This window comes from Thunnus maccoyii, chromosome 6 (genome assembly GCF_910596095.1).
Source record: "Thunnus maccoyii chromosome 6, fThuMac1.1, whole genome shotgun sequence".
NCBI classification, from domain to species: Eukaryota; Metazoa; Chordata; class Actinopteri; order Scombriformes; family Scombridae; genus Thunnus; species Thunnus maccoyii.
Genome location: NC_056538.1, coordinates 29,452,422 through 29,476,376, shown reverse-complemented (window position 1 = coordinate 29,476,376; position 23,955 = coordinate 29,452,422). Strand labels below are relative to the sequence as shown.

The 23,955-nt window shown below is 39.3% G+C and overlaps 2 protein-coding genes across 4 annotated transcripts; one reads left to right on the top strand and one right to left on the bottom strand.

The window, feature by feature from the left end:
- Nucleotides 1-1,431: 1,431 nt before the first annotated feature.
- sertad3 (SERTA domain containing 3) lies at nucleotides 1,432-6,719 on the top strand. Of its 3 annotated transcripts, XM_042414766.1 has the most exons (3): nucleotides 2,456-2,714; nucleotides 3,506-3,900; nucleotides 4,003-6,719. In XM_042414766.1, the coding sequence occupies exons 2-3, from the start codon at nucleotides 3,513-3,515 to the stop codon at nucleotides 4,572-4,574; spliced, it is 960 nt and encodes a 319-aa protein (XP_042270700.1). In that variant the 5' UTR covers nucleotides 2,456-2,714; nucleotides 3,506-3,512; the 3' UTR covers nucleotides 4,575-6,719. The 3 variants fall into 3 exon arrangements, with proteins under 3 accessions (XP_042270699.1, XP_042270700.1, XP_042270698.1); XM_042414765.1 differs by lacking the exon at nucleotides 2,456-2,714 and adding an exon at nucleotides 1,432-1,571 and having other exon boundaries at nucleotides 3,506-6,719; XM_042414764.1 differs by having other exon boundaries at nucleotides 3,506-6,719.
- A 1,256-nt stretch (nucleotides 6,720-7,975) lies between these two features.
- Nucleotides 7,976-22,533, bottom strand: kcnk6 (potassium channel, subfamily K, member 6). Its single transcript, XM_042415361.1, has 3 exons — nucleotides 22,118-22,533; nucleotides 14,513-14,905; nucleotides 7,976-9,619 (listed from the first exon to the last, which is right to left on the bottom strand). Exons 1-3 carry the CDS (start codon nucleotides 22,431-22,433, stop codon nucleotides 9,369-9,371), a joined length of 960 nt encoding a protein of 319 aa, XP_042271295.1. The 5' UTR covers nucleotides 22,434-22,533; the 3' UTR covers nucleotides 7,976-9,368.
- Nucleotides 22,534-23,955: the final 1,422 nt, after the last annotated feature.

Here is a 23,955-nt window from a genome sequence, read left to right as displayed (position 1 = left end):
ATGACTTGAATATTATTAAAATGATGTCAGATTACTCTTATAGTCTTAAACTACCAGTTAAAGTCCTAAAATGGCTCTTCTTATAGAGGACTTTAACATTTACTCAGGTAGATTTGATCACTGTGAGAAAGCCTAAACTGACATGCTCCTCGTTTAAAAAAGCTGAGAGACCAATCCTTCTAAAACTGAGTGTCCCATCTTTTCTTTATCAGAATGTTTATTTCTTCATATTAAGATGAACTAGCAAATCTGCCGGCTACGCAATGATCCTCACCTATATTTAAATTGAACACTACTTATTTTAAAAGTAAATTGATTTCAGAATGAACACAAAAAAAGTTCACATACATGGAAAAAACCTCCTCAGTTATTATAGGGTACTTAAATGTAAATGACACAACAATAAAAAAAACAATATAATAACGAAACAGGAAGATCATCATGTGGCTGTAAAACACAATTGGATGCAGGATTAGAAACAATGTTTTTCAGTTACATTTGAGTGAGTACATTGGGACAGAGTGAGTCACAGCACATTAAGAACTGGAACTTATCTCTGTTTAAATGTGAGACTTTTTCGTTTGTTATGAAAACTTGAGGGACCACTTGTCTTGTTGCTCTGTCTCCCATTAACAGCTCGCCTCATACCAGTCTGTCCCTCTAGAGGACAACCAGCCAGTCAGATGAGTGACATATGTAGCTGTTGTGCAACTCCCTCTCACAGAGATGTGTCAAGTTGACCAATGAGAGCCAGCATTATACCGGAAATGTTAAATCTTTGTCAAGGATCGAGACCAAGTGTTGCTGCGTCTTTTAACAATTGATACCACTTTTATACATTCAGTACATCAGTTGTTCTTGGATCTTGAAAAACATCTTACATTTTGCGTCGTAGATGAAAATAACACAAAAAGGACTTTGAGTAAGTACGTTTAAAAGTACTCAAAAGAATGTGAATCATTTCCTACAAATGATCTATTAAATGGATGCTCGATACAAAAACCGGTATAATGGATCAATAACGATATTTCACAACACATATGCCAATTAAATTCGAATGTATTGTTACGTGTTAAAATATAAAAACAAAATCATATTTTATTATACTATATCATATAATAGTTTTTGATAGAGCTGCAACGATTAATCAATTAATTGATTTGTTACCAAATATTAAATTCTCTGATTTCAGCTCCTTAAATGTGACTATTTTCTGTTTTCTTTAATCTTCTATGACAATAAACTGAATATCTTTGGGTTGTGGACTGGTCTGGATCGTATTAATTTAAATGTTCAACAGATGTATGCCAATATGGATTTTTATTTAGAAAGAACTTAGAGGAAGTGGTTTTGTGTTCAGTTAGCTTTATGTTTTTCCTCAGCCGTCCAATAAACAGGTCGAGGAGGAGCTAAAGCTGTTTTTCAAAGTTGACTCGCTGGCTGGTAGGCTGGTGCTTCATGTGGTGAAAAGTCGGGTAGTGGAATTTAAATTGAAACTGTGAACTTTGACATTTTGGGGGCTTACGATAGAAGAAGTTGTTGTGTACAGACCGCTGCTGCTCTCCTCTCAGGTAAATATCGCTGCCAGCCTGAAATAATACTCATTTAAACAACCGCACATTTATTTAATGTTAAATTACCTTTCCTGTGGACGTGTACATGTGAAAGCTCAAGAGTTTTTCCTCTCATTTTCGCTCTCTGATACTCGTCGTATTGAAATCGTCAATGAAATGTACATTTTAAAATCTCTCGGACCGGGAGATTTATTGATCGGTTCTACATTATGTGCATTTTGACAGCAGTTTTCTTTTCTTACGGTAACTTTACCTTATACATGAGGTAACACACGCTGACTGGAAACAGCTTCTGTAGAGTTTTACACACACACATTAATCACCAGCTGCTATCTGCCCTACTTTTCTATTCAAAGACAATATGCGGATGGGCATCCCTCTTCTGTCGGTGATGTAATCATTTAGGAATTAGTGCTATGCAAATTACATAATTAGAAGCTTGAAAATCCGGTCTGGGTGACAGTTGATCAGGGCAGGAGTAAATTTACAGGTCTACATATGATATTAATAGGGATATTACTATTATATCTGCAATATAAATTGTTTGGCATGTATTTGATGCGGTTTTGTAATGTCAAATTATAGTCTGACGGTCGTGTCTATATGGTAACCCTAGATTTTCGAAACTCTCGCGAGATTTGTAAAGAAGTACTAACTTTAACCCACACCACGTTTCAAGTGATCATTTTAACCCAAACCAGGATCTTTTACTAACCATAACCAAGTGGTTTTTGTGTCTCAACCTAATCAGAACTTAACCTTGGTGTTGTCACGTCATCAAACAGCGATATAAGAATATTTTGAAGCGGCTCGCGAGAGTTTCGCTACTCTAGGGTTACCATTTAGAGCCGAACGTGTCATGTGACGCATAAATTTAACTACCCATAATGCCCTTCGCAACATCCAGCCCCCACCTTTTGGCGAAAAACTTAAAATCACGGGCGGGAGAAGACTGAGTGGGTTGGCTCTCGAAACTAAGTTGTAACGTTAACCGTTTTAAGCCAAAATAGCTAATAAGTCAAGTAAAACGTGTTATTTTAAAATTTGTTATTTGAGTCAAAGAGGAGGCAAGAAAACAGAAGTTAACCAACAGTAGCGACATCGACTGAACTTTCCGAGAAACGGGAAGTGAACCAACGGGTCTGTTGTTTTTTCTTACTTTCAATCTGTGTTTAAAGGTAATCTGTTTGTGGTTAACGTTGCTCGTGTTCGTCTCGTAAGTCAAAGATTATTAAATCAGTTCATTTTGGCTCCATATTACTCAGATTGCTCGGTCGAGTCTGTTTCTTTTTCCCTCCACGACGAAACTGAAGGTGCAACCCCCACATTGCGAGCTAACTGTGTGCCTTAGCTAACGTTAGTGTTCATGGAGAAGTTTGATGAACGAATAAAACTAATTAACGGCGTTATTTTAATGATAAAATACCGTATTCGTGTTTTAACAGTAGCACAGATTTAATTAGCTCTATTAACGAAGTGCGGTTCTTTAAAAAAAATCTTGTAAAATTGTAATAAACACGGTACAGTAAATGTATTTAATCAAACCGAAGAATAACATGTCCTAATGAAGTGTCTGATTTAGTTTTTTCCTTTGATATTTATGTAATATCACAGGCAATTTACCTTTAAAACATTTAACGTTTCCTCTAGCAATCTATGACTGCAGCTTTATGCAAATTGATTAATTTACTGTTAAGAAACTCCTTGTTTCAGCACTAATTTTATCAAATGTCTGTTTATCACATCTTTGTCACACACATTTGTTATTATTTCTCTCATCTGCAGGAATGTGAAAGTTTTGAGTTTCTAAAATACCTCATTCCTGTACTAAGGGCAGAACTGAGATATGGATCAACTACAAAATGTCGGCAATAGATTATTTTTTTTAGCCACATGCAAATTGACTTAACGTTTCCTGCCTTCCTTCGCAGTGTAAAGATGATCATGAAGGGTCAGAAGCGTAAACTCCCACCTGAGGAGGTGGAGGTTTCAGACAGGAGCAGCCTTGCCTGGGAGAGCCAGCGCCAGTTTGTGTTCTCAGTTTCCCTGAGCAAGTATCAGCGTGGTCAGGAGCTACCCGAGCCCAGCCTGCGGCGGTCCGTTCTGATAGCCAACACACTGCGGCAGATCAGTCTGGAAGCTTGCAGGGCACCCTCTGTAGAGCTGCCGCTGCCACCTTGTAGTTCTTCATCTGTGCTGCAGACGAGGGAGCAGGAGAGTATTTTCCAAGGGGTCGCTACAGCAAAACATCACTCGGCATTCATGGTTGCTAATAGTCAGTCAGCTCTTCCCAACTGTCACCTGGTTTCATCAAATTGCGCCACAGGTATGTCTCCAGCAAGCTGCTACTCAAGTACATCGATGTGTGTACAAGAAGATGATGAGGACTGGGGATCGATGTCCACCGATCCTGATTTCTCTCTTTCAGCTGCCGTTTCCTCCATCCTCACCGCACTGGACTCGACCATCGACGGAAGCCAACAGGCAGCTCCGCGGACACCTCTCAGGTCCTTGGAGAACCTGTCTGGGTTCTCTGAGGGAGGTGTGGCATGGATGAAACAGGGGGTCAGAGGCTACGGGGGCAGCTGGGAGCAGCAAGAGGAGTGCAGGGTGCGGGAGACCAGCATGGAGGTGATGAGGTCCAGCTACCTCAGTGATCTCACTGTGGAGGATCTGTTCCAGGATATAGACACCTCCCTGCTGGAGAGGGACATGGGTATACTTGGGCTGAGAGGCAGTGGAGGCGGATACCCGGCTGGGGATGATCTCCTACGATACCTGCCACCTTTCTCTCCCCCATCATCCCCCTCGCACCCCTTCTCTCTTTCTCTCAACCAGAATCTAAAGTGCCTGCCTTCATTTGCCTCATTCAGCCCATCGTCTTTCTCATCCAACTCACCTTCTCTCTCCTCACCGCCATCTTCTCCCTTCTCTGGTCAGAATCATATGAGAGAAGGACTTGAGCTGGAGCATCTGATGGAGATTCTGGTGGAGTCCTGATAGTCTCATCATACTGTAAGAAATCCACTTCCACAGGAAGCAACTTGAACAAAAACTGAAATGCAGATTCCTACAGATTCTAATAGCAAATGGCCTGATTTACTTTTTTTTATACTACTCAAGAAATAGTTTATTATGGGCTTTAGAAAGTAGTAAGAATGCTCTAGAAATGTAAAAATGGTTGATGTCTAAGACAGAAAATGCTCCCCATGTGGGCTTGCATGAGGAGGAACTGTGATGCTTTTGGCAAGTTTTTGTGCAACATGAAAAGTTTTTGTTACACGGCAATGAGGGAGGTCAAGTTACACTGAGAACTATGTGGGTAGTAAGCCAGACAAGGCTGTGTCTTTTAACTGCTAAGCAGTGAGTCAGTGCATAATGAAGTGTTAAATATTTTACTTCGGTTTCCTTCAACAGTGTTGCCCTAAAAGTTGTCAAATGCATCACAGCTTCAAGTAACGCTTCGTCGCTTCGAGCGTGCAGCAGCTTGAAGCTATGCAGTTCAGTGGAGCAAAGCTCACTGATGCTGATAGTGTTCTGAAAGTGAAAATGTTAATGTGAGTTCTGAGAGAATGTGATTTGGCTGGTGTTGAAAAGAGAACGGTTGAAACACTAATATAATAGGTCAGATCTTCTGTGAAGAAATCCTTTAACCTCATATTTATCAATGAGTTATAACAAGGGCATGATATCAGATGGTTTGATATCTGGTCAGGATTTCAAACAATAAGAAAAAATATGGTTTTAAATGATCAAATATGCATATTTTTTATGGTATCAGGTAGTTTGACCTGAAGAAGAAATCCTTAAGAACCAGTATTGAGTTCAGTGATGAGTTCAATGAAATTTCAAGTGTCTACAGAAGTCTTGAAAGTTCTATTTATCTGGGTTACTCTTGGTATCCTTCAGTTTTCCATTGTGAGATTCCCATTTCATTAATGTATCCTGTATTAGTAGTAAACTGCTTGAATATTGATTAAATGAAGCACAACTATCAATGCCTCTCAAACAGCTGAGTGCCAAACCATGTCCCATGTGAAGGCTGAAACTGGAACTTGAATTTGTTTGTCTCTCAAACGTTTCCTGTCAGAGAAGCGAGTCTGAGCGCAGCTGTAGCTCAGGAAGCGCACAGTCACACGTGGGTGTTCTGTCATGGCAACAGGCACAAAGTCACGTTCAGAAGGAGCTTTTAAAGTCTTTTAAGTAGAAGCTTTTATTCAAAGAGCCTTTACAATACTATTATTGCATGTGACAGTACAGAGACGCTGTAGGTGTCACATTTGAAGTCACAACCACTTCTGTTGTAGAGACATAATGTTTTTTTGATCAGTCCTGGTGGGCGTTCAGCATCGTGCTGCAGTATCAGCCACATTGGCTGATGGAGTATGAACGGTGCTCACTTCCACCTTATCAACAGTCGTTCACTTATCAGTACGTCATTTCCTGTTTGTTCTAGTGGGTCTACAAGTTTTGTCTGGTTTACATCTGAATCATTGCACTTTTGTTAATAATATGCATCGTTAAGTGTCAGTCATGTGAGCATGTGGTTTGTGTTTTACTCTGTATTTATTATTATTTTATAATGGTAAAATTACAGGTAAGATTTAGCCAGATTGTCCCTTTTGAACCCCGTAAGTGCAGTTATTTAAATGTACTGTTGTTTTTTGTTGTATTGTTTTTAAAAGAACAACACATAGGAAAAAGGTGTTTTTAACTGTAACCTAACCAGCCTTCCTATATGTTGACCCAGCATTTAAGCCAACACTGCTGAAATGTGACAAAAGAAACGCTGAGATGAATTGTTTGAGGAAGCACGTGATGCCTGTTTGTCAGGTTTTTGTACATTTATATGCTGTTTATGGATTAAAGTTGCTTTATCTGCCAATGTCCTTTTCTGAATAGCTAGACTATAGTCTCAAACTATTTATAAATGGCATATTTCGTTAACAAGATAAGTAATTTAATGTTATATTTGACAATTTACTAATGGTATATTAGTGTCCTGCCATGGCAGTTATTTTATTTACTTTTATTTTAATTGTTATATTTTGAAATTGAGGGCAGAATGCCCAGATACTGTATGTAGACTTTTTAAAGAGGGCTGTTCACCTAAACTGATGTTTTTAATAAAATGTGAAAATGAAATTGTGCTGTATTTTCATTATTAAACATGACTCAGTTGAGATTTGTTGCTTGTTGGTGCTGCCTGAGCTACCAGACAAGATGGAAAGATATATAGAAGTAAATCAAGTTATTTTAAACTCAAGCTGTGCTAAACAGAGAGAAAGAAAACATTTCCTCTTGAGAGGGAAAATATATTGAAGAGACACAAAATTTAACGAGGAAACAGACTCCTGTCCTGCACACAAGGTTTATTCATTAATTTAATCATTAATCCAAGAATTTAACGGACACAATTTTTCAAGTCTGTCTTAAAGCAACAGTCAGGTGTCCATAGTAACAGTGAAAGAGGTTTTCCTCACTGTAATCATTCCTCCTGTTCATACTGACTATTATAGGATCCTTCAAATGTGCTTTCAATGTAAGTGATGGAGGCCAAAATCCACAGTGTGTCCACACAGTCATTTAAAAGTTAATGTGAAGCTTATATGAGGCTTCATCAGTCTGAGTTAGTCATATCAAGTGGATATATGCCACATTTACAGTCTTTCTAGCTTCTAATTCCCTCTTTGTGTTTCCTCTGACAGTGTTTCCCTGTTGAGCTGTGGTGGAAGTATATTAATAAAAAGAGGAACTAAGGACTATATCTACTTGATTTGACTCATTTGGACAACGGAAGCTTCATATTAGCTGCAGATAAACTTTTAAATACATTTTTGCACAGAAGGACTGTGGATTTTATCCCCCATCACATACATTGTAAGTGTATTATGAAGGGATCTTCTAATGGTCAGTATGAACAGGAGGAATAATTACAGCAAGAAAAACATGTTTTAATGTTCATTTGGGCTCCTGACTGTTTAAGACAGACTTGAAAAATTGTGATCTGATCCTTGTATGAAGCTTCAGCTATAGTAACATCACACAATACAAGTAAGAAATCACTCACTCACATTTTTGGTATCGATTTCAAAGACATTTCAATGCTTTGTTCTTAATTCTAGGCTGAAATTCACCTTGAAGCACACTTCACTTCATAAGGAAACCGCTCACAGTTATGAGTGTGCTCTCAGGTCACGTAGGCTTGAGGAAAGCAGTTAACCATTTCTGTAACGGCATTATATATTGACATATTACTCACACATCCCTCTTGTACATTTGCTTGAAAGAATTCAAGAACTACACAAGACAAGCATATTGTATTTTTGTATGAGTTTAAAGTACAAACCTCACAGGAAATCTACTGAGATGTCAGGAAAAGGACGAGAAGATAAACATGATGACAAAACACAAGGCAGAGTATTTTTTTAATTTATGATTGTCAGACATGAATACATGTTTAACTGATAATACTAAACTATTACAAACATACACACCAACACAGACAAAAGACAAATTATTTTTACAGTATCAGGATATATCGAACCTGTTCACTCAACTACAACTTTGGATGGTAAAAGCAAAAGAACATACGTGAACATTAAAGTGCGTCTCAAGTGTTCATTAACTCTAATGGACGGAAATCCAGACTGTAACTCAACACAGATAATTAACAGGTCGTCTTTGACAGTTTGTCGTTCCAATGAAATGAATCATGCCCTCAATCACCACAATGAAACACTTTATTTACCATCATTTGCATTTTTTTTTTTCTATTTTCCTCAGTCCCTCTATTCCAACCCTTTAATCCTATTTATTACTGTTCTGGAGGTGTAGGAACATGTTGCACTACACACATATAGACACCAGGGGGCAGCGCCATAAAGGAGGAGAGCCCACGTCCTGAGGGAAACTTGAGTCGGGCTCCTGAACTTTTTCGAGGGTGACTCAGAGTCAGAAAGCTACTACTTTCATACAGGAAATCTGATTAAATATGAAAAAAAAAAACATTCCAGTTAACATCTCACCACAGTTTGAAATGCTCAGTGTAGCTCCACATTTGACCTTTTATTTGAGGAAATGATCTAAAATTTAAAAAAAAGAAGTAAAGGCCAATTGAGGCTATAAATATGACTAAATGGTTTGGTGGTGTTTTGGCCTATGATGTGCATGTTTGATATATTAAGCACCCGAATAAAAACAAGAACAGCTGAAATGTGAAAGTGGCACGTTTTTGCATTATTTGTCAGACCTCAACTGACAACCCAAAACCTGTGGCACAAAAAGCAACGTGACAAAAAAAACACAAAGACAAAATGTGATCTTGAAACAACCAACCATGTATCAAAAAGGCTTTTGGTCCGAGCCCTTCGTGTGTTAACCCGAGGCTGTGAACGCACCACAGTTACACCAGTGTTTAGGAGAAAAGGAGTATCTGTGCCTTTTAGCCCAGTCAGGTTGCCGTAGTTGGGTTACCATGGTCCTTTTTATTATTATTATGTGTGCAGGAAAGCGGTGTAGTAACCATTCTGAAGTAGTTTGGCAGTCCCCTCTCTCTCTCTGTCAAAGGCTGGATCTCAATACACTCATCTCAATTTCTTATTATTTTATGCTCTCTCCTCTCTGGATGTTTTACATGAGGAAAAAAATTAAAAAATTAAGATAAGAATTCAGATTCAGCCCACCAGTTGTATGTTTTTAATCACTGGTTCAAGACCAAGGGATCGCCAGAGGTAGAGCTTCATATCCTCTCTCTCTCTCTCTCTCTCTCTCTCTCTCTCTCTCTCTCACAGCTCAGCCTTTGTTGATGGAGTTGTACGAGGTCTGTGATCCGGGCTCCAGAGGTTTGCTTGCAGCTTTTTCTGTCAGGTAAGGGCGCGTCTGGTCTTCATCTTGGTTGTCCACAATGGGCTCCCTGTCCTCGTCCAGGTCGGATTCCTCGCAGCGCGGCAGCTGCAGGAAGGTGGTCAGGCCGTGCAGGTCGGCCATCTTGTGAAAAGTGCGCAGCAGGAGGTACATCATCATCAGACCCACGAACAGGTAGACTGGAAGGAGAGGCAGAGAGGTCGTTTATTCAACAGAGTAATCTATCTTTTACAAAAGAAAGACATTGACTGAAGAGACTTTTCACTATTTATAAAATACTAGATTAATCAGAGGGTTTTCAAAAAACCAGCTTTAGAAAAGATGCAGAGTCCAGGGCTGCTTTTATTCCCTTTCTTTTGTACATTTGGTGAAGAATACAACAATAGCAATGTCGTCTCTCCATTTTTCATCTTTCCAATAATTGTTTTCTGGTGTTTCATGAACATTACAAATCCATAATACTGCTGGCATGAGCATAAACGCTGGATTACAGACAGAAAAAAAAAGATTTTAGTCAAAACATTTCGCTAAAAGGAGGACAAAAAGTGCCCTGGAGTCGATGGGAAAGGTGAAAATAAAATCAGCTCACCGTTTGTTATTTGTGCTCTGATTCTTTTGTTTGCCTTAAAGAGAAGCCGTGTGGGTTTTTTTTCTGTCACATGTACGCACTAAACTGCCCCCAAGTAAGCCCAGAGTTCAGGTCCTGGACAATAGTCTCTCCATACTCCAAGTAGGCCAACTCTTCAAGTAAACAGTGTAGGATTACAGAGGCCTCAGCTTCATAACTGTACAGTTACTGTGGGTAATGTACAGTAAGTGGTGCAGACAGATCAGCATGATTTGGCTCTAAAAGTTTTACTGTTTAGAGGTTTCAGGAAGCAAAATTTAAAGGCCATTTAATGCAACCAACCTGCAACCCCTCATATCAACTTCTTGAATTAACTAGTTTGAACCTGACAACTTTTTTCCTGGTACTATTTTCTCCACCTGTGAAGCACTTGGTTAACCCTCCACGGTGAAAAACAGTGTTCGATGGGTTTAAAAGGACTTTGACGGTTCAAACTCCAAACTACCCTTCCACAATATTTGCTCTTCAGCAACACTAGAAGAGCTGCGCTGTTGTAGAAAAGTCATGAAACAGCAGTTTGGTGTTTTTCAGACTTGAATTTCACATAATCAATAATATGTTTTAACACCTTTGGGCCCTCTGAACCCATTGCATAATCGCCTGCATCTTTATTTACAACTACAGCAGGATTTGTGTTATTTACATATGATCAGTTTTAGCAGCAGACACTTCAGAAGGGGAAAACACCTCTGCTGCTGGGGAAGTAACATTTTTATGTGACATCATTGAGCGGTGAGAACAGGCCGCCTCTCTCTCTCAGTCGGTCACTTATCCTCCTCAGAACTTGAGGGACCGTTTGAGTTAATCTGACTCGACCCGACCTACATGATTATTATATAACACAGCCTGTGGGACGAGGAAATAACCCGCCACTGGCTGCTTCGTGTGAACTGCTGGGCCGAGGGATTAGCTGAGGACGGGACACGGAGGAAAACACAGAGCTTTCTACTATACAGTGTCCATCAGGGTCCTTCTGACCATAAAATCCTCCTAATTAACATCAAGGGGAAGAAAGTGTATTACAGCAGAGAGATGATAAAGAAGAGAAAAAGTATGTTAAGGTGACATTTTCTCAAAATTGTTGCATTCCCTCATTTTTTTCACCCCACTCCTGAGTAGAGTAAACCACATTCAGCTAAATCAGTTAGTGTTTGTCAGATATTCACTGCAGAGCTCTCCACAGAGGAACAAAACAACAGCGAGGCTACTTTGAGACAAAAAAAGGTCATTCCAACCCTGATTCAATAACAGAGAAAAAAAACACCACACAGAGACAGAAAAACAAGAGCTCAGCTATGAAAACAACCTCTGTCATGTGACAGCGATGTCTCGATCTCAGACTTAGTAGGGGTTTTTTTTAGGAAGAAGCACATTTACAATTACCACCCACATTATGTAGTCGGGAATTCACCGGTATGGTTTCACTTTTAATTAACAATATATCTCTTGTCCACTCTGTCCAGCCAACACAATCCTGATATGTTGAGTGTTGGAGTATAAATGCAGGTGCAAAATTTCTGTTGCTTATCTCAAAGGTTTTACAAAAAGACACACCATTGTTGCCCAAATACACTCCATTTTAAAGCACTTGCTACCAACAGTATGCACTAATAGTATCACTCTTGCTTTCCTAGATGCAGCTTTGCGGTGCAGATGAGATGAAGTGGATTAACAGCATGATTCACTGTGTGAGAGAGATCAGAGATGACTCACGAGATGTTTTTGCCAAAATTCTGACAAAAATCAGATTCTAATACGGCTAATACACCCTTACATAGCAAAATCCTTGTTCAGTAAAAAGAAACAAAAACAGAAATCTTTCTAAATCCATGAATAAGTGGTATTCAAATGTATGAAAATGATATTACAGTCAGGGCGCCGTTGCCTCGACTCATTCCAGGTTTTTTTTTTTAAAGCTTATCGAAAGCCACTAATGCTTATGAGATCATTTCATTTCTGTTTAATAAAATTCTCTGCAAAAAAGGTGGATTAACTTACAATGAGCGACACGGCACAGTGAACTTCAATTTTCACAACGCTAACAGATAAAAGTCAGAGAAGTCAGTTTTATTTATGAGGAACCGGCCCCCTCCAGCACATTTACTTGTTACTGAGAAAAGAGAAGCAGCGGGAGGTGCAACTTCTCACATCAGAGGTGAAAATGAGAAACGCATTCATGGCTGCAAAAGGTCAGCTTCTCCCCTCACAGTAGCAAGACAAAAAGAAGAATTACCCTAGAATATTTTCTCTGGAACTATTAAACAACTAGTCCTTCTTCTAGCTTTGTTTATGATATGACCAATCATAATCCCTCTATTGTATTTACCATAGCGACATACCTCATGTAACAACAACAACAACAAAAAAACCACCTATTTTTCTTGTCTCTCGATCGAGGAAGACTTTCTGCAGCAGCGAGATGAGAGACTGTTTGTGGTTTGTGTGATCGTCTGTCACCTCTGCGGGCCGCTACAGTGGTGCGTCAGATATACTGGTGGACTCGCTCTGATCTACAGCGCTGCAGCTCTATGTGACCCTCAGGACGAAACCACATCAGACTCTGGAGCCACGTGACTCTTGTTGGCTTTCATTTGAACGTAGCCACAAGTTCAGGGGCGCTTTTAGTTATATTCCTGAGTCATCGTGGCAAAGAAATAATAATAAGACGGTCAAAGGTCATAAATATTACGACTGTGTGTGTGTTGAAACCAGCTTTTAAATGAGGTTTGGATGTTTTAGACACACTGTGGGAACATCTTTATGATAATAATGAGGATTATGGGACCTGATTTATGTTGATTAACTATTTGAATAAATAGGATTCCTACAAGAACATCATTGTTTCAATGTTGTTAAACTGTTGTCAGCTTTCCATAATATTTTCTCTTTATTTATATGCCAACTTTTCACTGTTTGCTAAACAATAGTAATATTTGCCCTTTTTATTGTCATGCAGAAGAGGTCATGTTACTTATTGAACCACAGCTGCTGAAGATTATTGTTTGAGTTACAGATGGTTCGGTTTACTTATGGCGGCTTTGGTTCTGGGTTTGCTGTTAAAGGCCGAGGTATCCTCGAAACTAGAGCTGCAACAACTGGTCAATTAAACAACTGACAGAAAATTAATCACCAAATATTCCAATTAGTGATTCATCGTTTTGAGTCATTTTTTAAGAACAAAAGTCAAAATTCTCAGACTCTAGCGTCTTAATTTTTTAAAATTTTGTCATCTATGACAGTAAATTGAATATTTTTGGGTTGTTACTGCTGGTCGGGACAAAAGAAGACATCTAAAGATGTCACCTCGGGCTTCGGGAAACAGCGATCGACATTTTTCACCATTTTATAGACGAAACGATTAAATAATCAACAGATTGATTGATACTGAAAACTATTGTTTGTTTTGAGTAGAGCTGCGACTAACTAGTTCACATGATTTCCAGTCTTATCGGAGGGCAAAAGTTCTATCGGATGTTCAGGACGGCCACATTAAAAAAGCGTTGTGAATGAATCACAGAGAGGGGCGAGCCGTGATAATCCATCACAGCACACACTTTCAGACAGTCTTTCCTCGAAGACATTTGTACTGTTTGTTTGTTTGTAGATGTGAAAATTGACAGAAGTAGTTGTGTGAAGAATGAAAAATCTAATTTTTCACAGCCACAATGGAACCAGAGACTCAAACAATCACATATTGTAGCTTGGTGGGTTTTTTTTTTAACCCAGATCTATTTATTTTATATATTAACATAAGATATAAGATCAGATACACAACTGTTTCTTTTTGGGGGAAGTGTATTTTAATTTCTGACATCCTCACAGCGTATTTAAACTAAGTGTGAACTGAATCTTAACTGTGTAGAAGAGCCTGACACTTGACAGTGTTTTTCAACATGTCCATGATGAATTTCAAGACTCTGTACTAACTCATCTGCATCAACTAAAAATATATGTATGCGTTTAAAACTAACATGTTAGTCTTGACTGCAAGCTCAGTGAACAGGTGCTGTTCTAAACGTCATCGTGAGCCGGCCGGAGATGAGACAACACCTTCTTATCAAACATATACTGCCGATGACCAAGCCTTAAAGGAGGAAGTTTTGTGTGTGTGAGCCTTTGAGCATGACTGTGTGACTGTAAGAGAGTCACGCTTGACTTTCAATGAGTTAGAACATGTGTTGCAAATGTGACAAGACAAAGACAAATAAAGCAAAGAACCTGAAGCAGAGAATTTGAACTCATCTTACAAATCACATGACACCTGTATGACCAGAAAAAAACACTCTGCAGATTTTGGAAATGAGTTAAAAAGTACAAAAAAACTAGTATGAAGATACTGAAGCACTAATATTAGCGCCTTGCCTGTTTTAAAAAAGGTAAACATGACTTTTACAATCGGATATCAGTTTGATGTACATAGGACATAAAAGACAGCTGTACTCACACATGACAGTGACCTGGTACAGCGGCCTGTACTTCTGCCCGGGTTGTGTACCCGGCACAAAGTCCCCGAGTCCAATGGTGCACAGCGAGATGAAACAGAAGTAGATGCCATCCAAGAATGACCAAGACATTTCCACTGTGCTGAAAACAGCCGCTGGCGCCACAAAGAAGCACAGCACCACCAGAACCAGCAGCAACAGGAAGTGGACGGCGGTGGCCGATCGAGGCTCCAGGCCCGAACGCTGCAGGAGGCCGACGGGAGCGAAGACCAGAGGGTACATGAGCCTCTGGACGCAGGCGGTCAGCACCAGCATGGTGAAGGGGACTCCTATTAGGGCATAGAGGATGGAGAAAGCCTTCCCCGAGTCAGACAGAGGAGTGGTGTGACCATAACCTGGAGATACAGGACAGACAACAGAGGAGACAAAGAAGAGGAGAATTTAAACGGTCACACATTGGACAGTGAAACAAGCTCCATCGATCACGGTTTGAGCAGCATGTATGATAGCTGAAAGGAAGAGTTGCCTGGGAGACAAAACTCAGGGGTTCAAAAAATAAAACAAACCTCAATTGAAGTTCCACTAAAATCTGTTGAGCGTGTGCTAAAGGGACACCATTTCTGAAAGCCTGATGAATGATGTGAACCCCACAAATTAAACTCCATTCACCTCATTGTATAAGGATGGAAGCAGAAATCTGAGACTCAGATATCACAAAATCTGGGAAAATGATGCCAAAACTACATGTATAGCCAAATATCACAAGAGGTAAATGAGAAAACATGTTTTTTTTCTGTTATTTGGGTGAACCGGCCCTTTAAAAAGGTGATACAGTGTGTATGCACAGTAACAGTTGTAGACAACCCAGAGCTTCTCTCATCTGTATCATGACGCCTGCTACAAACATTTACACAACATATATATAGTTTAGTCACACAGTTTAAAGCGACTGTGAGCTGAACATCCAGCTTCCCACAGCGTGAAGTTGGGCTGCAGCCAAGTCAGTTTAAAAACAAAGAAACACAGCAGCTGTGGGTAAATATCAGGAAGTTAAAGCTGGGAGGAAGAAAATAAAACCTGGACTCATAGAAGAAGCTATTGACTGAGTATCTGTCAAACCGGCCTGCAGGGACACATTAACTACCGACTGAAACCTCCGCCTCTGACTGGATCTCAATTCAGCCTCCGGTTACATAAAAGACAAATGATTTGTTGTGATAAAACATAAGTAAACAATATAGCTGAAGAGTAAATAAACTTTACAAACACATTACTGCCTCATTGATCCGATGATAAGAGCAGACAGGGAGTCGCAGCTCCATAGGGTGCAGTTTAAAAAAAATGTTTGTAGAAGCAGGTGATACCATATCATCTGATGAGTAAATGACCTGCTTGCAGTAGAGTTAAAGAAGCCTCTGTTTATTTTGTTTGTGAGTTTAAATCCTCTGAAGTGACATCCAGACAGCACATCCTGTTGTTACTGCATGATGTGACAAACAAGGCTGCTGCACAAAAGCAGCTTCAACTACATAAAATCATCATTTGACCTGCAATTTACACAGAAATAAAACATTTTTGCACAAAAGTGCAGCTGTTCTTGTTTTAAAGTGAAAGGTTTCATCAGTATTTACTAATTATGTCTCCTTGTGTAATCAAATGTATGTAGACCTGTGATAATTTGTCGATTACTCAATTATTCAAACAACAGAAATATAATCTCCAACTATTTTAATAATTGATTAATCGTTTTGACATTTTTATGTAATTTTTGAAAGAATACTGAAGTTCTCTTGTTCCAGCTTCTTTAATGTGACTATTTACTGGTTTATTTAGTCTTAAGTCATAGTAAAGTTAATATATTTGGGTTACAGACTGTTCGTTTTGCAATTTTCCAGACCAAATTAAGAAAAAAAATGTATGTATGTGCGTTGAAAGTCTAAATCTCAATAGATCCTGTGCTGGATATACTGTATAATAGGATAAATAACATTACTCTTGGCGGGAAAGCTATTTTTATACTAAATTAGTTTGATTTATCAATTCCTGAGGAACACAGTAAAGGATTTAGGACCTAATATAATTACTTCCTCAATAAAACTGAAGCTCCAATTATCATTAGCTTCACATTGGGATGACGTGTTTGAATGGCGTTCCCTGACGGTCGTCCCAGCCTGAGAAGAGACGTACTTCATGGGATCAGTACAAAGCTTTCTTTGTCAAAAAGTCAGCCTGCAGGTTATTATGCATCATTACAGGAGCGCAGGAAAACACCAACATGATTAGTTAACTCTGAAAATCACATGACTGCTGCTCTTGCAACAATTAAAAGTGTTTGACTACAAAAAAAGATGAGATGGGTGAAGGAGGAAATTGTGCAAATGTTTTTGTTGACAGTGACTGAGCAACCATCTCTGGTATGAACCTGATAGTATTATCACTCTGCAGCTGTGATGAGATAGCACCAGACTTTATTTTGTGCCGGCTCGAGGCGATGAGATCATGCTTCTGACAGAGCTGAAATATGTCTCAGCCTTCGTATCTGTCCCGACCCGACGTGACTCTGATTGCGGAGAGAACGGGATGGCGATGCCCTCCCAACGGCGGAGCGTTTTACGACGGTTTAAACAGCTTCTTTCAGGAGGTTTAACAGACTGCAGGGTTCAGTCAAAACAAGCACCAGCTGAATAACGGCGAAACTCGATTACGTTACTGTGAAGTCTATCCAACACAAGTGATCCAGAGGAACGTCGCACAATGATCACACTGTGCTGACACAGGTTTTAATGTTTGGATTTAAATCAATTTCCCAGTTTGTTTCACTAATGTCCGAGGACAGTCGGGTTATGTTTATGGTTGTGAGGCAACAAACATCCTGTCATTCACAAGATACTTTTACTTCTCACATTCAAGACAAAATGTACATTTTATTGTCTGCTGATTGCGACTATACACTATTTAAGCAGCAGTAGACGCCTCGCTGAGACATGAGCTGAGTTAATTAACTATCTGGAGACTAATTTAGAGAAATGTGATCTATTTGGATACAGATTAGACACACAAAGTAAATGTTTTTTGTCTTTGTTCGGTGATTAAAGATGTTTCTGGAATTCCTCATATGTCTTTAAAAAAATGACCCCAATAAACACTACCCTGCACGGTTCTTAACCACAACTAAAACTATGAAGCAATGTTTTTATGAGCTTTGTTTGTATGTCATGCATGTTCACAAGCACGGGAGGAAGGAAAAAGAAGACCGTGAGCTAGAAAATGTGGATGTGACCGATGCGGGCTTCAAAATATTCACAAACACGAGGAAGGAAATGCATTAAAGATGTTTGTTAGTCCTCTGTGCAAGAAAACACAGAGAGAAACAAATGCACAATGTAAATATTCAGTTTTTTGCATGTAACACGCTTTAGGCTGCTGCACGCTGTTGCTCACAGAGGAGGGGAGTTGTGAGAGAAACACAACGCAGTGAGAGGCGTTCCACGTCCAGTAACTGCAAAAAAAACCTAATTCAAAGTAAGCCGATATGTAGAATCTGAACTTTAAACACCTGCAGAAACCAATTACTCATCAGCGTTCCTCATTAAATCCAGCCCAATACCACCAGTCACAAACCAGTGGAGCTCATCAGTTTACAGCTGCCGTTCAGTATCAACGCGGAATGACAAGAAAGCATTTGGAAGCGTACAGAACGGCTCCTTGACAAAATAAACTGGGACCAATTCAGAATGTCAAGCATAGCATCATACTGCAAGTTCCTCCACCTCCGCTCAAGCTGTCCAGGTCGGCGATCACATTGAACAAACGATACAGACAAGACAGAAAAAAGAAATGATTCTGAGTCTTATTTTCTTAGTTTTGGACACCGCTGTTGTCATTGTAACATGTGACATCACTAGTCCAACCGGACAGGAACACAAGCAGTCACTTTGTAAACAAACCCACAGTTTAACTGAGCAAAGGCAAACAATAAAATAACTTCCTCGTCTGTTCAACATAAACTTCCACAATTAGATTTTGCAGAAAAACTTTATGGTTCCACCCTGACGTACCGTATTTACTGTAGTAGTGCACACACAGATGTTCTGCACAGTGAAGGATTAAGAACTGACATTTTGTGTGCTTATGTCACCTTTATTTTTACAACACAAGTGATCATCTGATCATCTCCTGTTGGCTCCGAGTGTGTCTATCTGAGTTGAAATCACCACAGCGCACGCTCAAACGCTGACAATCATCAAGTTGATTTAAGGAAGTGTCACGTAAGGAAGCACATGCAGCACTGTGAAAGAAATTCACGCTCTACGTAGAGCAGACACACTTTTCCTGAACACAAAGGTCACTTCTGTTCTGCTTCATGCGTGAATTTGCATTTTCTCAGTTCCCATGTGAGTGTCTGTTGGACAGTAGTGCACCTGTGAATGCCACTATGTTTTTGTAGTAGTTTGCCTAGATAGAGCCGCAGCTTATAATAAAAAAACCTCCTGGAGCTTCTCTGTATGATGCTGCTGAATCCTGGTGGCTTTGATACTGGCAGTAACTCAACACTTCCTGAATTCCTGTCAAATCTGTTTAAAATCTTTTGGGACCAGTACATGTCTAGTCACGTACATCACGGGCAAACTGCAAGTCATGTCTTACTGGTTTCTCGATGCTGATGCTGACCATTAAAACCACACAGCATTTGATTCAGACACAACATTCATGTACTTGTAAGTTCCTTCTTAACTTAAAAGGTGATTTGCTCCATGGTTTGAATTTTCAGTTATTTCAGTTGAGGATGCATGGACACGATTTCTGTAATCATGATTTAGTGATAATAATACGCTCAAAGCTGAACTCTTTAAATTTTTAAGTAAATTCAAACAAAAAGCTTTCAAATATTTGTGAAAAAAACAACTCAGAATGTCTTTAACATTGAGGAAAAACCAAAAAACTGTGACTAAATGAAGAATAGGTTTCAACGCATCCTCTCCGACATTTTAATGTCACTGATAAATGATATTTCTCCTCTAAAATCTGTATTTTACCTGCATATTCTGTCCAGAAACTGAATGTAGTCGTTGTATGAGCTGTTCTACATATTTCACCCCGTTGCTGATCAGTAATTCCTGCGTCTTCTTCCATCTTCACTCACATTTTTGTGGCGTAAGTCAGCGTCCAAATTTCAAGTCTGCTCTCTGGCAACCAGCACTTAACTCACATGGATTGTACCGCCTGTGAGGACGGTTACTGACATTATCGGCAGTTGTTGTTCATTTATACAAATGTGTACTGATGTAAATAAACTGGATCCAACATACAGTGTATGTATTACCTGAATGAAACAAACCTTGAATGTTTTTGCAGAGGTGAGTTTACTGACTTTCCCCTCTTGCTTGTTTTTATAAACCCGGCTGTGCGGTTTCATTTTTTTTTTTTTTTCCACACTGAAAGGTGCTTTTGATGCTGCCAGTCATAATAAAGATAAGGTTGATGCTGCAGTTGCAATCACTGTGACTTCATTTAGAGCGATGAAATGAAAGGAGTGATTAAAACATCCGGCCTCTTTTCCTTCCTGACAAACAGTTACAGTAAACATTTCATACATGCTGCACTGATAGGCCGCTCCTGCATCGCTCTATGTTTCACCTCAACATCCTGCTTCAACAGGAAACACATCAAATTCAGGTTGCAGAAAGAAAAAAACATTTCATTGTGACTTTTAAGATAACAAAAGCAGCCATATTTGCATTTATATTTATCATAACATCAACTGAAGTACTAGCCCGGCATGAAGAATGTGAATCCACTCTGCTCTGTGGTTAACCGTACATACTGTAGTTGCACTGGGTGTGTCCCAGTAATGAATGTGTGTGATTAAATGTGATGCAGGATGTTGCTTCAAGCACTGAAAACTTTCTCTTGAAAACTTTAAATTGTTGTCTTGGTCAGTTTAGTTATTAAATATCGCCAAAACAGACACATAATTCTTTATAAAAACAAGCTCTACATCTTATGACCACACCAATGACCTTGAGCTGCGTTTGAACAAAAACAGGCTTTGCGAACACAACGATCGCCTCGGGTGAATATTATTAATATCTGTATGTTCCTGCTATCCAAGATGTTGAGATATTTTATCTTCAGTTGAAATCAACAGTGATGGAAAGTCATTAAGTGCATCTACTCAAGTACTGTACTTATGTAGGATTTTGAGGTATTTGTACTTTACTTGAGTTTTTCCATTTGATGCTTCTTTCTACTCCACTACATTTATTTAACAGCTTTAGTTACTTTTCAGATGAAGATTTGACACAATGGATAATATAACAAGCTTTTAAAATACAACACATTGTTAAAGATGAAACCAGTGGTTTCCAACCTTTTTTGGCTTTTGACGTCTTACAAAAAGCAGTGTGTAGTCGGGGTCACATTTCACATGTCTATGAGTTGTTAACAGCTCCACCAAATAGTGATTTTTCCCTCTAAACTTCTCACATGCTTTCATTTCAATAAATGTTCAAATGATCCAATATTTCAGCAAAAATCAAAGATTAGAGAAAAAGTCCAAAAACTGAAAACAGATTTGTGTATCAGAACTTTGTTTTTTCCTCTTTTCTCTCCCATTAATCATCTCACGACCCCTCAGATTTATCATCTGACCCTTTGGAGCGGCCTTTTACTTAAGTAGGATTTTTCATGCAGGACTTTTATCTGTAACTGGAGTATTTTTACATTGCTGTATTTGTACTTTTACTTAAGTAAAGGATGAGAGTACCTCTTCCAAAATGAATATCCATGACGACAGATCACATGGTCGGTCTCTGGTACTGTACACCTTACTGAATAAATAAGCATTGTAACTTTAAGATAGAGGCAGTCATTCCTCTACAGGTCTGTCAAGTTTTACTAGCTCTGTTGTGATTCATGTGATTTCTGGACTACCCGGCTGGTCCGTCCTAAATCTCTCTGAGATGTGTGACAACCCTGCTCTCACTTAATCACTCAGGCAGCATCCTTTCCCTCCTCTAACCTCCAGGTCACGTATCTTCATTCACTGGGTGTTCAGACTTAATTCCTGTGAAAGATAACTGGCTCACACTCTGCAGTATTGTGGTAACTATCAGTAAACTTATGATCATTATCTTTCCCCTTGCTCTCATTGACAACTTTGTCTCATGATTCCATAATAAGAAGCTCATGAACCCACCGGACATCTCTGATTATCAGTCTTTCATATGAGACTGTGTGTAGAAATATGGGGGATGTTACAGGACAACAGACAGGAAACGATCTGTCCATTGATCAGTATTGAAGAAACCCTCTCGCTATGGATTTATGTTTTCATCTTAACTGACTCAAGTTCAAAGTTTCAGCTGCAACCATGACACGTGGCAAAACAAACATACCACTGTATCATCACTGTAGACTCTGGAGGAGTTTTATCTCCTAAAATTAAAACAAACATTATGTGACATCTGCATGTGATTGTAAGTTAAGTTCTTGTGAGGATGGTTAAAAAAAAAAAAATGTTGCGCTGCGACGCTGCGTAAAAATCACACCATGCGTCTTATTTTCGCTTTTAAACTTCTCTGTGCACTTTTGTTCTTTGCACTCACCGACAGTGGTGACCAAAGTGTTGGCGAAGAACATGGAGGATATCAGGTCCCAGTTTGAAGTGACGGAGGAGTTTTTGAGGACGGACACACCGTACTTGTTGGCCGTCAGCACCTTAACCAGAAAGCGTTCGAGGGACGCGGCGTTGACGCAGCTCAGGTTGAGAAACTCCTGCTTCAGAGCTTCCATGTCATGTCGCAGTTGGTCCTCCACCGGCCGCTCGATGCAGGAGAAAACTAAAGCTCCGAACAGCAGGTAGATGACATAAAACACTATGAAGCCTGTAAGCAGCAGCCATGACTTGCTTACAGAATGCATGTCTTGTTTTACGCCCGAATAAGCATCAGTGGAGCGTCTGACCGGAGCGTCCCTCTTACTTGTATGACTTTTTTCCTCCGTGTGGGAACTTTTTTTGGGGGCTGTCCTAATTGAACTTGAACCCCTCCTTTTTTTACCGTATCCTCCTCCCACAGTGGAAACAAGGGGGGGGTGTGTTCTTCCCGGGTTCTTCCCATAATCCGGGATGTGCATCCTGGATCTTGGTGAATGTATTGTGCTGTCAAAAACTTCTGTCACAACATCATTTCTGCGTTTTGCACTTTTACACCGATAACTGCTGAGTCTGCTTTGGCTCAAATATAAGTTCAAGCAAACTTTGAACTTTGCAAATCCTGTAGGTTGTTTGACAAAACAGTTTTTCATAACACTTGCAGTTTCATCAAAGACTTTTTTTTATTCTACTGGAATGAAAAATAATCTGTCTGCTGCACAGTTAAGACTAATTTCCCCTAAATTTTCCCCCACATTGTTAGGGGGAGTCTTTTAAGACCCATTAGCAAAATTAACAGTTTTATTATCAGGTTGTTTTATTTACATTTATCTTATTTTTCATAATTCTTTCCAATGAGCTAAAAAATGTGTTATTTTCTTTGCCTTGTCTGAAACAGGAAAGAGATATGTAGAGCTGCAACGATTAATCAATTAATTAATCAACAGAAAATTAATTGCCAAGTACTTTGATAATCAATTAATCATTTTTGAGTCATTCTTTTAAGAGAATAAATTAATTAAATATACATATTTTCCGGTTTCTTTAGTCCTCTATGACAGTAAACTGAATATCTTTGGGTTGTGGACTGTTGGTTGGGACAGAACGAGACATGTCAGGTTGCATCTTGAGCTTTAGGAATCAGTGGTTGACATTTTTCACCATTTTCTGATATTTATAGATGAAACAACTAATTGATTGACCCAGAAAATAATTGACAGATGAATTGATAATGAAAATAATCATTAGTTGCAGCTCTAGAGATATGCCATCTTTGTTTGGTTCAATCTAAGAGTTGCAGATTTGTGTGTATGTGTGTGGGAAGTCTAACCCAGATGTGGCCCTCATCTGGTTTGTTGTAGTTTCTGGTTTTGCCCACATTATGTCCGCCAGAAGAAAGTAGAAGACAAGAGCCGCAGTCTGGGTTCCATGTAAACCCACGTCTGTTAAACCCCTGCTAAATAATTCTATTTATTCATCTAATTGTTCAATAGTCTTTTTCTAAGTTAAAGTCTAATGTTTGCCAGAGTTTCTTCTATCACTGAGCTTCTAATCAACCTTAAACAACCTCAGTCTGGGTCAGTTCCCAACATGGTCATGATGATCTAAACGCTTCTCCACAGTGTTTTTATGCTCTTGATAAGAGTAAAATTTTATAGCACGGACATTGAGCTGCAAAGTTTGGTATGAAAGTGGCAAATTTTAAGGATGTGAAGTACTGAGTATTGCGTATGGGTAACTCCAGTGTGTGTGTGTGTGTGTGTGTGTGGGCTAGGACTTCATATCGTCTGT